This window comes from Vitis vinifera, chromosome 9 (genome assembly GCF_030704535.1).
Source record: "Vitis vinifera cultivar Pinot Noir 40024 chromosome 9, ASM3070453v1".
In the NCBI taxonomy this organism is placed as follows: Eukaryota; Viridiplantae; Streptophyta; class Magnoliopsida; order Vitales; family Vitaceae; genus Vitis; species Vitis vinifera.
In genome coordinates, this window is record NC_081813.1 from 18,526,627 (window position 1) to 18,540,789 (window position 14,163).

A 14,163-nucleotide genomic window follows, 5' to 3' on the forward strand; every position below is an offset into this window, starting at 1 on the left:
TTTCCATTTATGCATGTAGGTACAATGAATTTGATCAACCTGTCTGTAGGGTCTGTGATGTCATTTTGAAATCTGAATCCCTATGGGATGCACACCAAGCTTCTCGTAAACATCATGAGGTGATGCTTACTGTCCTAGTTATGTTATGAATAAAGCTATTGACAAATTGCATTCAGAGGTTCTATAGCATGTACAATCACACACGACACAAAAGATTATTGTAATTTCATTCCTTTATGATAGATAAATTCTAAAATAAGAATGCAGTGAAATCATGTATGAAGATATCTACAGATTGTCACACTCAAGAGTCGATACAGTAGAAGAAAAACATTTGTCTTTGTATTTACAGATTAACATGTACATCAAAATGCAATGAATATTGTCTATCAAAAAAAAAAAAAAAAAATACAATGAACACATGTATTTGTGTATCTATTTATACATGCTATTGATTATTTGCATGTCAAAATCAGGTTGTTTGATTTTAAAAGATTCTATATGGATTCAAAAGATGTATGTGCTAGGGTCTTATCTTTGCTACTGAAGCTATACTTTTAATATGCTTTGTTTTTTTTTTTTTTTTTGAAATTTAATGCACGTTTCCTCTTATATATTACTTTTATGTTTATTATCTATACATAATTAACAATTCATGATGATATCATCGATCATTATTTTCCTGTGTTTCATATTGTATCCTAAGTGGAAATATCATTGAAATCCTTCTATACTTGTGTAAAAAATAAACAGCTGTCATGCATAGATTATCGCATAGTGTATAATTATAATTTTGTTTTTAAACAAAACAAACAAAATAGGGTCTGCAACCCTACTCAGCAGCTGCCCAGTTGACAGCTCCAATCTGGCTCTATGCACCTAAAGATTATTTTGTACTTAAAAGGAACAATTTAAAAAAAACACAAAAAGAAGAAAATATTTTTAATCTGTCGTTGGATGAAACAGGGTGAATGAGCCCTATCAGGGTATAAGGTTTTTTTTTTTTTTTTTCAGTTTTTTTTTTTTATCATAAACAATAATTCGTTGATAAGGATTTGAAAGTACATTTGAAGGATGAGAATTCCTTCCTGAAAATAAAAATTTTGATTAAACATAAACAAATGGATGATTTCCCAAAATGCAAAACGAGACCTCAATATATTGCCAAAAGAAACCATAGAAAGGAAAGACTATCTCTATGGGCTGAAGCTTTGCTCTAAGCTTAACTATTTTGACTTTTATGATTCACACACCAAATTCTAATTGAGCTAGAGTCCCCTTGAAAGCTGTAGTTGTTGGGCCTCAAAAAGAGGAATAGAGATAAATTAGGTTCCATATAGATTTTGTAGTTCTCCACTTATCCTAAAAAATCTTTACATTTCTTGTCTTCCAATTTGCCAAAATTTTTTGCCTCTAGAATAAAGTGCTCCTCAAACCTCTAAAGGATATCGTCATCATGTCACCTATGCTCCTAGGAGGAATCCTATTAAGTCTTAAAAGCTTGTTCCATAGCCCCAAAGTCCTAGGGCAGTGTAAAAAGAGCCTGTGCCATACCCTATGCCTTGCAGTGTATAAGTTGTGGGCTTATAGTTAGCAATTTGATGTTTTTTCTTAGAAAAAAACTGAATGCCACAATTATGGAGCTTCTTCAACCCATAGGAATTTTCTTTTATCTTTGTCAAGCTTCTTCAACCCTTTTTCTTTTGAAACCTGCCCCTTCTTTTGAGCCCCACAGCAATGCTGGCAAGATTGCACATTCAGATTCTTCATCAAACCCTTTATAAAAAAAAAAAAAAATAAGGAAAGAGAAAATGGAAAATGATCTGCATCTTTTTGATCTGATGTCTCGCAAAGTGTAAAGAACCCATGCCTAGAGAAAAGAAAAAACAGCAAAACCAGCCCCAAAAAGGTTGTAAACAAGTCACCTATTTGCAAAGAACTCGTGACTTGCATCTTTTGTGCAACTCCTAATGCACCTAAGTCACGTACAATGTAAAAAAATGCAGTCTAGAGTGCTTACAAGGTATAATGCATGAAAATAGGATAAATAAAAGTGAACTGAAACTTTATTAAATAAATAATAAAAATCCACATGTTTATTACACCATGTCATGCTTTTAAGGGCTTTATCCTAACAATTGAGTCATTCTTTCTTTATCTACATTTCAAAATTCTTTCTTTTAGGAATCCTTCCTTGGATAGAGTTTTTTCCCTTTGTTTTTCTCAAACTTGATTAACTTCTTAAAACTTTCTTGTGATGGGTACAAGGTCCTCATCTTCTTCACTAGCTTTTTCTTCTTCATCATCAATGGTGGAGGCTTTAAGAGCAATATTTTTCTTCTTCTAATCTTTCACTTCTTGATGACTCTTCATGAGTCATCAAGGATCCAATCAATTCCTCCAAAGGAAGTTTTGTAAGGTCCTTAGCTTATTGGATAGTCATAACTTTGGCTTCTCATTTCTTACAAAGAAATCTTAGAATCTTCATGACCTCCTCTAATTCCTTGTAAACCTTTCCCAAAGCTTGGAATCCATTAATGATGTCAGCAAACATCTCAACAATAGTTTATTATCTTTCGTAGAAATAACTCATAATTAAGCACAAGAATATTGATTTTAGAGTCTTTAACTTGATTTGTCTCTTCATAAGTTATTTCTTAAAATCTCCAAATATCATAAGTGGATTCACATTGGCAAACCTAGTTATATTTATTTCCTATCAATTGTACAATGTAAACATTAATAGATATCTTTAGCATTTAAATGAGCTTTTCTTTTGTTAAACTCATCCCACTTTTAGCTAGGTTTAGGTATAACAACTTCATTCTCAATTTGGTTTAGAATATGGGGACCATTTTGGATGAAAAAGATCATAATCAATGGATTTAAAAATAATGTCGTCCTAGTTTCCCAATAGAAGTAATTGATTCCCAAAAAGAACAAATATATATTAATCGAAAACCCTTCCATATAAGATGAGTTGGAAGAATTAGGTATTTTCTCTTAGACAATTAAGTAAAAAAACAAAAGGTCTAGCTTTGATACCAATTGTGAAAAAAAGCTATTTTGATTTAGATAATCATTCAAGAGTGAGGCGAATTAGGTATTGAAACTATTTTAAAAAATAATCAACTTAAGCAAGTTATGTAAAGGATAAGAATGAATAGAGAGTAATATTAAGAAATTAAGGGAATAATATTGCAAACTCTTTTATAATGGTTTGGGAAGCTGCCTATATTCATTCTCCTCAAGCTGCTAATAGGGTGAAGGTTACACTTAGATTCCAAGGTTCCAATAGACCTTTACAAACTCTTCAAGTAAAATGCCTACTTGAATACTTCTCTCACAATATTAAATTTTGAAGCTGTATCCGTATAGAGGCCAAGGTGTTTTATGTGTCAGGCTTTTGTTAATATACTGCACTGGAAGCTTAAGTGAAAGCTCTTGAGTCATTTAATGTTGGGCTCTAAGGTTTATATTTGATATATCTCATAGGATAGTTCTCATTTCAGTTACTATTGGCCAGGTGAAATTTCCAATACACAGCTGCTATTTTATGGTTCCTAGGTGTAAACTAGTAACGCTTTCAACTTTCTTGTGACTTATGGAATGCTGAGTAGATTGATGCAAATTTGAGTGTATTCAAGAAAATAAAGATTTTTGTACATGGAATAGTATAATCTGTTCAAAAAGGGAAAAAAAAATACTGCAGTAATTTTGAATGTATGATATGAATGCAACCTATTACCGATTCTGAGCATATATTCTAGAGTCCCACCTACCTGATGCCCAATAAGCCGGAAGAGTTGCTAAGTCCTTGTTTCTAGCTGTCCACATACTTCATGCAAATCCCCTATCATATTCTTCTTTCTTAGTTTCTTGGGGCATCTCTATGTCTGGAGATTCATTGCAGAGAAATTCCTTGATTACTCTTCTTTTGTTTCTAGACACCAATCCTCTGCGTTCTGACTGATGATCTTCATTCAAATATTTTGACAGTCAATGAGCACCCTTACAACTCCTGTTAAGCCTCAATCCTGGTGATCCTCCGGATTCAATTTAGCAGGTTTGTACGTCCTGCTTAAAGTACACCTTACACTTGAACCTTATGTGGGAGAGACAATCCTCACTGTGCTTGACAAGCTTGACATTCCTAGGGGCCAATACAGATTCAATATCTTCTCCTTACAAAAACAAGGACTTGCTAGATTTCAGCCAAAATGACTCAAGTTGGGCCCTGAAGCCCTTTGAAACACCCTTTCAGGTGGTTAAGAAAGCAAAAGGTGTTTGGTCTGTTAAGCTGACAAGTTTTCTAGAAAAACCAAGTAATAGAACTTTCTAGGATTTTTCATTTGCTTCTTCAACACTGTCTTTGACTGTTGATAAATTCCTGCAGTCATGACTGTAATCGCAAGTTGTTATTAGTCTGGCAATTTGTTCTATATTCCCTAGTTGAAATTCAATTGCCCATTTTTGGGATTTGACTTGATCCTGGTAACCTGTGGTTTTAGAGGAATAATTTATATTTCATAATGTATCTCTAGGAAATGATGCGGTCAAGTTCCTAGATCCAGATTCATACAACAAGACTGGGGGTTCTGCTTCTGCTCAAACTCAGTCAATGGAGCCTCTTGAGTCGAAAAACAATTTAGACAGATTGTCCAGTTCTCACTCTGAAAAGATGGGAAAAAGTGGAATTCATCATGCCAGGGACCTTACCCAGACATCAGGAAAGATTGTTGGTTCAGAAACCAAGGAAGTAAAGGGTGCTCTTCCTGAAGGCTTCTTTGACAACAAGGATGCTGACCTTCGTGCACGTGGTATTGTGCCTGTTAAGCCGGATGTCAAGTAAGTTCTTGCTTCTGTTATATAAATTTATTTCTTTAAAATGTCACTATCATCTGACAGGGAGTGTAATAGATTCTCTGGAATAGTATTCCCTTTCTTTGATTCTTTTATGTCCTCTAGTACTGTTTCTTTTCTATCAAATTAGAGAAACAAGGTCTGAGAGGGTCTCAAAAGTGTGTAAAGAAAATTTGAGATTATATCTTGTTTGAAGAATTATTTTTCAGCACTCACTGGTCCATCATTGTCATTTTTGAAGCTTTGTCATCTTTTCATCATCGTTGTTATCATCATCGTGATTATCATCTTCTAATTTTTAACCTAAAAACAAAGCAAATACACAGGTCCTAGGTTGTGCTTAGAAGCTTTATTTTGGGCAATTTTAATTGGTGGATAAATTTCATGAGTCCTTTTTGGATGCTTGTGGTAGGGTTTGAGTGGGAAATCTTTAACCTTCTCTTTGATAAAAATATCATTGGGAAAAAAAATAGGACTCTGCCTAGTACTCACAGGTGTATGTGAATCCTGTACATCACAACTGTAGTGTAGTGAAATAAATCTTGGTATAATTTAGCAGGGGAGGGTGTTAGAGAGGACTGGCTGTGTTAAAAACCTTAGTGAGCCTCAGTGGAGGTTTCTCTGATTCGTGGGGAAGTTTATTTTTGATAGCGTAGGGACCTTTTAACCCTACAGCATAATGGCATGTGTTTCATTGGGTACTTGAGATGATCAGAAATTACCATGTATGATTGCATTACTTGGAACACTGAATTAACCTTGTTAAGAAATGTTAAATCCTGGTCAGGGACGAGTACAAAGAATTTGAAAAGTTGATACAGGAGGATTTGAAGGAGGTGGACAACCGTTTGGAAGAAGAAGAGGTCAGGATCATTTATTCCTTGCACCATTCCTAGAACCCAATAATGTAGTCTCTGGTGATGTTTACTAAAGATTGGAGTTATATCATTAACTTGGTTTTGCAATTTTATGATGTAGTTTGATGCAGCTGAGATGATTGAAGAGGCCGAGTCTGTGGAGCAAAAGTAAGTCAAGTGTGGTCACGAGTAGTGTATCACTTGGGTTCTCCTATATTTCCAATGTTTTTGAGTTGGCCTTTTGTTTAGGGTGTATTGGGAGAAAGTGGAAATGCTGAAGAAGAAGAAATTGGAGCTGAAGGCGGCTAGATCCGGCAGACAGAGTAAACAGCCTGAGGTCAGAGGCAAGGGGCATAGCTCTAAAGAGGATTCATCCAGTGATGATGATAGTGATGGGAAATTCATGGTTGATTGGAGAGCACAACACCTGTGAATACTTCTGTTTGAAATTTTCTATGTCGCCTGTGCAGACATGTCTATGTTGGCATGCAAACACCTGATTACGTTTGCTGGAGTTTGGTGCTTGCTGCTTCTTTCATTCTGAGCCATTCTCCAGATTTTGGTTCAACTGGCTGCTGATTGAAAGGGATGGGGAGTGAGGCGAGGTGAGAGTAAGCCCTGGTCCAAGATCTGGGTTTTGGTTGAAACTTGAATGGTGTATCCCGAATTCCGATACTAAGATTTAGGGTTTAATGAAGACAAATGGGTTAGGAAAGGAATCAGTTTTATGCTCTTATTGTTTATTTGGAAATTTTGAGTTCTTTCCCGGTGTTGCTGGTTATTATCTGAAACACCTGCGCTACTTAACACTTATCTTTTCACTACCTTCAATTATATGGTGTAATCGCACAACTGAAATGCAAAATTTTCTGGTGGGATTATCTCGTGATTTCAGAATCATAATTAATTAATATTATTATTATTATTATTAGGGGGTGGCCATTTGGTGGTAATAGTGGGCAAGTTACAGTCAGTTTCGTCGTGGGTTTAAAAAGTAGTTTTTCTTTTTCAAAAATAAAAATTATTTGTTTCTAATTTTTAAAAATAAAGTGAAATAAAGAGTAAGAGCCTGTTTGGCTGCGTGATTTAAAAATATATATATTTTTAAATTTTTATAAAGTAAAAATTATTTTTAAAATTATTTTTTAACTCAAAAACTGATTTAATTAATATTAAAAGTTATGAAACTTAATAACATTAGTTAGTCAAAGATCAAAATTTATTTTAATTATTTAGGTTAGTTTCTATATATATATCATTTTTAAAAATTTTATTATTAGGTAAATAAGTTTTAAATTAAGCAAGATTTAATGCATTAGATTCACTAAGAGCTTAGTAATTTTTTAAAATAATTTAAAACTCAAATAGTAAATCAATTAATACAAAAAACTTATGGATAAAAATTGGTTTAGAATAACTTTATTGTTTCTCTTTCACATAGAATCCTTATTTCTTGCATTAATGATTAAATTATTAATTTCTTTGAGTGTATGTATGAGCAACATCTTACAGTGATAGCATAATTTTTAACTTTAAACAATCAATAATTTAATAGGTAGTAATACATATCTTTAATAATAGATACAATGATTGTGGTATTTCCACCAAGTTTGAATTTAATATCCGTACTTGTGCATGTGGACATATAATGGTGCACGATATGGAGTTAGGCTATGACTCATTCATTAGTGAAAAAATTGTAATTTTGCCAAACCTAGTTTACATAAGCAAATCCATGCCACAATCTCTAGGTGGAAGCCTAGGAGCCACGATCCCTCTCTTTCTCTCTCTTGTTTGATTGTCATTTGGTAATCTGAAAATTTAAAATTAGAATTTTCTTCTAATACTTTTTAATCAAAAGTTTTTAGGGGGCTATTATTAATTTTACTTACAATGGGAAAAGATATTTGTTGTTTTTCTTTTTCAGTAGCAGTTAAAAAGGTTATAACATTTGAAAATCACAATTTATCTTAACAATAAATCAATAGAATAAAATTAAAAATTAGAGTATAAATTAGTAGCATACCTGAAACTAATATGAAGATATAATAACATAAAGTAATTATCATTGAATAAATTAAAAGAAAAGCCATTTCTTCTATTACAATAGTGATGGAATTCACTTCCAAAGCTTATAGTAAATCATAAAGCATATGAAGATCTACAAACAAAATTTATTGCCTTCGAGCATGATTTTTGGCATAAGTCACTCTTCTTTTGAACAGTAGCCACTTGACAATTTTGTCCACAAAATCAAAATAGGCATCACACCAAGATCTTCTTATTGCCAAGACAAAATAAGGAACTAAAATGCCCAGCGCAAATCCCAAGCCAATGCTTAAGTAAAACCACTGATCAATATAGCCACCATCAATTTTGTCCTCAAGAACACTTTGCCTTTTATCTAGGTCTTCATCCTGACATTTTGTGACTAGTGGAGTTCCACAAAGATTCGGGTTTCCAGTAAAGGCCAACTCTGTGAAAGTTGTCATTTGCCCTACAAAGGGGATCTTACCAGAGAAATTATTATTTGATAGATTCAAATAACCCAAGAATGTTAACGAGGACATGCTTGAAGGAATGGTGCCAGAAAGCTTGTTGCTTGATAGATCAAGAGAGGACAACTGACACAACATTGAAATGCTTCCAGGAATTTGGCCAATGATGTGATTCATGGACAAGTTTAGAAACACCAAACCAGACAATTTTGTTATTCCCTCAGGAAACTCTCCACTTAAATTATTGTCGGATAGATCGATGCTAACAACAAGAGAAAGAGTCCTCGTGTATTCAAGACTTTGGCCTTTTGTAATCACAATCAACCTTTCATCATATCGAGAGCCATTCCCACTGTGATACAAAGAATACATATCCATGTTACGCTCCTGAGCCATGGCTTTAAGCTCCACCAAAGTGACTGGAATTTTACCAGTCAAATTGTTTTGTGCAAGGTCTAAGACATGTAGGGAGCTTAAATTTGAAAGTCGGTCGGGAAGTCTTCCAAAAAATGCATTCGACCTCAAGTTGAGTATTACAAGATTTATGAAAGCAGTTCCAATCCATGATGGAACCTTACTCGATAATTCGTTATAACTGAGATCAAGGAGTTCCAAACTTGATAAATTTTGGAAAGATGAGGGAAGCTCTCCTGAAAGCTTGTTGTCGTTCAGGTGTAGTGATTGGAGCAATTGTAACCGACCTAATGACTTTGGTATCATCCCGGACAAATTGTTATTTCCAAGGTCCAAAACAATTAGGCGAGAGTAATTATTTATGGTAGAAGGAATGCTTCCGGTCAAATTATTCCTTGAAAAATCAATGACTTCAAGAGAGGTGATGTGTCCTATGGAATCTGGGATGGTTCCTGTTATTCGATTACTCGAAAGAGAAAGGAAATACAAGCTTGGTAGGAATTCACCTATGTTTGATGGGATGGGCCCTGTTATTTGATTATGAGAAAGAAGAAGGTATCTCAAGTCTGACAGGGATTCACCTTTACTAAGTGGGATAGGGCCAGAAAATTTATTATGGGAGAGATCTAGAAATCTCACCCCTTTGATTGAAAAAGGAATAGGTCCTTCAAAGAGGTTGGAACTGAAATCGATCTGTGTGAGAAAAGGAGAAGAAAAATTCAATGAATTTGGTAACTGACCTTGTAACTGATTGTGAGAAAGACTTAAGTCCTGCAGATTGAAAGAAATATTCCAAAACCAATTTGGAATATGACTTGAAATGCTAGCATTTGAGAAATTAAGATATTGGAGGTTCTTCTGAGATTGAAGCCAAACCGGAAATGAAGGACCCAAGTGGCATGAACCCATATCAAGATATTTCACCTGGAAAGGGGGAACCCAATTGGGACTAACATTCAAATGGAAAGAATTGGAGTCCATGTATAGCTGCTCCAACTTACTTAGCTTCCAAAAATGTTGTTCAGAGAGACTTCCACTCATTTGATTGGAACTAACTTGCAAGATTTGCAATTCTGAAAGTTGTCCAATACTATCTGGGAGACTTCCATTCAGCTTATTCAATCCAAGAGTCAAGAACTCCAGGTGTTGCAATGTCCATAAAGAAACAGGAATGAGACCTTCAAATCTGTTACTGTTTAAAACAAGTGCCCTGAGATTTTTAAGCTCACCCAACCAATTTGGCAATTTTCCCATCAATTGATTGCCATACAAGTACAACTCTGTCAAATTAGGCAAAAGACTTTTAGAACTGCAGGTTTCAATTCCCTCGATAATCTTAGGTAAACTTCCATTCAAGTAATTATCACTCAAATCCAGATATTTTAAGTTGCAAAAGTTTCCAAAGGAGCTTGGAATTGGACCTGTAATGAGCAAGATTAAAAAATATGTATTAATTAAATTATGTAATAAACAAATAATAAAAATAGTAAATAACAAAATAAATTAATTCATGAACAATTAATTTAAAGAAAAAGTAAGAAAAGTTATTATTCTTCATGAATTGGTGAATAAAAATAGTAAGAATGGTATTTTTTTATCTTTTTTGATAACCATAAAATAAAATAATTTATTTCACTTTGTTAAAAAAGAAAAAATAATTTATTTCAATGTTATAAGAATAGTAGGATTAGTCATTGATATTAATTGTTCCTTTAAAAATAAACTATTTTTTCTTTTTTAACAAAGTGATAGTTCAATGAGAGAAGATAGAAAATCAAAATATAAACCAAAGGATTAAGAAATCAAGTTATCAAAATTTAAATTTTTATTTTAGCGATGAAAATAAAGCTAGAGAAAACTAGGAATTCAACCTAGTTTAATATTTTGTAACAACAACACTACAAGAAACTAGCAAAATTAAATAAAAAGTGAGAAACTTATAATAAACTAAAATCAGTAAAATGATGATGTAAAATGGTTTATAGTCTAACTAAAATATACAAAGGATATGCTATGAAATGAAATATCTAAATTAATTGAGGAGTGAGGATGTCCTTATATCAAATTGTCACTCAAATCTAAATATTTTAGAGATTTCAATTTTATCAATAAAGGTCTAATCTAATTAATTAAGTTTAAAAGAGACAATATATCAAAGTAAAAACTCATATGGCAACAATTGCTTCCCCTTTAGGATAGTGGTTAATATTAACTTCTTGATTTGGATTTTAGTGAATTCTCTAAGGTTGTTTTTGGAACTTCTAATGTTTTATTTCTAAAGATAGAAATTCATAGAAACTCTAATATAAATAGTAAAACTTTACCATAAAAAAGTACTATCTTAAATGTTTTAAAAAACATGAATATTAGAAAAAATTTACTATCTTAAATCTTTTAAATTTCAATAACAGTATTTAAGAACATGAAATGTAATATTATATTTACTTAATGTTCAATTTTATGGTTTCAATTACTTGTCTCAACCATGAAATGTCATATCTCAATATATAAATTACAATAATTTGACATAATAGATGAATTATGGAGAGAAAATAGAAATTGAAAATGTGCAAGAGATGATTGAAAGTTATTTGATGATAAAGATTCTTAACAAACGTAAATGATCAAAATAGGAATATAAATTTTTTTTTTGGAGATACAAAGAAAGTAAATTTTTAGATTTCAATCTAATGTGGTTTTTTATTTATTAATTACAAGATTTTAAAAAATAAATGAATAGTAAATTATAATTATTTAAATTTTATAGGAACAAGAAATACCTGAAAATAAACATGACAATCTAGAATAAAATTTTGAAATGAGAATAAAAATTGAAAAGTATTTAACAGCTAAAACTAGTAAAATATTATAAAAAAAAATTGGCATTAGCAAAGTACGTCATATATCAATTCAACCGTAATATAAATATTCAATTCAGTGCATATTCAAATTATTATCCCCAAGAACAAAATAAATCGAAAAAATGAGAGCATGTCAAAATCTTACTATAGAAATGAAAGCATTCAAAAAATAATTAATACCATAATGTATGAAAATGATATTATTATTATTATTTACAATAATAAATAATAAATCATTGATCAACTAATTTAAAATAAAAAAAAAGGAGGTTAAGGATTTAAAAAATCATATTCCTATAAGTACAATTCTTTTATTAGTTACATAGACATGCACCTTTTATAATCACTTACCATTACACAAAAAAATTGTTAAATAATATAGATACTTCATAAGCATAAAGTGTCAAACTATATACTTTTTCTTAGATAAAAAAAAAACTAAATTTCCTTCTAAGAAATTTAAAGTTCAAAATAATGTTTTGTTATTAGGTATAAATTTATTTCCACTATGAGAACAAAATATGGTGATTATTTGATAATGTATACTAATACATATTCAAGAAGAGGTTATGTACACAATCATCAACTATATAAATTTAATTACATATTTACATACAAACAAAGAAATATCAATTTTTCTATTAAGAGAAGAACTTACCATGTAATTTATTTCCACCCAAATTGAGAAATTCTACCTTTTTCCAACTCTTCCTCAACAATTGATAGATACTGCCTTCGAGATAGTTCCCATATAGATATAAGTATTGCAAATTGGGTAGCTCACCAAGACCAAGTGGAATCCTCCCATGTAATTGATTGTAGCTTATATCAATGGATCCAAGGCTGCTAACATTTAGAAGCCATTCTGGAAACATGGAAATGAATTGGTTCGACTTGATGCTTATAACACGAAGTGAAGTAAAGTTAACAAAGCTTGGAAATGGAATTGAGCCAGATAGGCTACAACCATCTAGATGCAGCTCTGTTAAAATTGGAAGTTTGTTTAGCACCTCCACCCATTCACTTCCTACTGATGAGAGGTTAACATAATCCATACCAAGATACTTCAAGGAAACAAGACTAGCCATCCATTCAATATTGCCAATAGATAAATCATTAAAATATTCAAAATCATCATAACTCAGATCTTCATAAGAAAGATCAAGATACTGTAAATTAGAAAGATTTCCAAAATTTGAAGGAATTGTACCACTAAACTCAGCACCTGATAAGTTTAGATATAGTAAATTCTTCAAAGACCCGAAGAATTGAGGAATTGGCATGCCTTTGAATGAGTTGAAACTCAAATCTAGATATTTCAAAGACTCGAGTTTTGTCAATGAAGGTCTAATTTCTCCACTCAAGTTCATAGAGCTCCAGTTCTCATGTACATTCTTACGAGGATAAGGGTTATGAAGATCAATGGAAATGACAATTCCTGTGTCTTTTTCACAAGTAATTCCTTGCCAGTAGCAATAATTGCTTCCTTTCCATGATGAAAGTCGGTTGTTAGGATCTTTGAGGCCATTTTTGAAGTTAATAAGAGTCTCTTGTTCAGATTGAATGTTGTTGCTGATATGGGTATAACCATTACATGCAAGTTCCGTTGTTATGAAATAGAGAATGGCTACAATGAAACCAAGAATTGAAATTCTCTCCATGTAAATATTCTAAGTTGAGCACCTGTAAAAATTGAATTCCAATATGTAGTCAGCATTTTCTTGAATTAAATTAAAATTTTATTTTTGACATCAAAATGAAAAACTGATAAAATTTAAAAGATAGTTGCATCAACATGATGAACTTATTTTAACCAACACATTTAAGAAATGTTACCAGTCTAATATAATTTTAAAAGATCTACTCATGGCATATGTAAATATATACTAAGAAAAACAGTAGTAATCATCTCATAGATATGCAACCTTACTTTGATTGGCGAGAACTGAAATCACCTACAAGAGAGTTAGAAAGATTAGATAGAAAAACACATTAAAAGTAGTTTATCAATATTAGTCGAGTTCAACCTTACCTGAAACTTCTTTCTTGTTTTCCTTGTTTTTTCAATTCAACTAAAATATATAGAAGATTGTTTAAAGTGATGACAATGATAGCCTCACTTTCTTATTTTCCTTGTTTTTTCAATCATATTAAATTCTAATTGAGTGGAAAATGACTCAGAGTTCTTACCTCCACCACAAAAACCAAGTGTCTTGATTGAAAACCTTCACTTGAAGATAAAAAAGATGTGGATTGAAAGACCATGAGTTGGCACTAAGTCAAGGTCAATAAGATTAAAATAAACATTAAAATTCATCTATGAGTAAAAAAAACTACACTTGTTTAAATTTTGAAAGATCTTAATTGGGAAAAATAAAATATGCATATCAAGGTGTTAAGAATAAGTCAAGAGCTTAGATCATTCAACATACAAAAATAGTATTGAATTGATGGGCTTATTTGGTGGTATAATTTAGAAATTTATAGCACTATTTGGCATGTTTTATCCCAAAAACAAAATTTTAAAATAAAGTTAAATAGAGAACAACTTTAGGAAAATAAATATAATTTCTTCTCACTTGTTTTTAAAAACAAAAGGAAAACATAAAAAAATAAAATAAATAAATACAATCTCTTTCTTCTTTCATTTTTTCTTTACCAACCAATGAT

At 31.8% G+C, this 14,163-nt stretch overlaps 2 protein-coding genes across 2 annotated transcripts; one reads left to right on the top strand and one right to left on the bottom strand.

Moving 5' to 3' along the window:
* Positions 1–6,605, top strand: LOC100852534 (protein ABA AND ROS SENSITIVE 1). The gene is made up of 5 exons (XM_059739719.1): positions 1–119; positions 4,545–4,848; positions 5,651–5,726; positions 5,842–5,888; positions 5,970–6,605. Exons 2-5 carry the CDS (start codon positions 4,622–4,624, stop codon positions 6,151–6,153), a joined length of 534 nt encoding a protein of 177 aa, XP_059595702.1. The 5' UTR covers positions 1–119; positions 4,545–4,621; the 3' UTR covers positions 6,154–6,605.
* A 1,289-nt stretch (positions 6,606–7,894) lies between these two features.
* LOC100852567 (receptor-like protein EIX1) lies at positions 7,895–13,407 on the bottom strand. Its single transcript, XM_019222221.2, has 2 exons — positions 12,152–13,407; positions 7,895–10,053 (listed from the first exon to the last, which is right to left on the bottom strand). Exons 1-2 carry the CDS (start codon positions 13,152–13,154, stop codon positions 7,895–7,897), a joined length of 3,162 nt encoding a protein of 1,053 aa, XP_019077766.1. The 5' UTR covers positions 13,155–13,407.
* Positions 13,408–14,163: the final 756 nt, after the last annotated feature.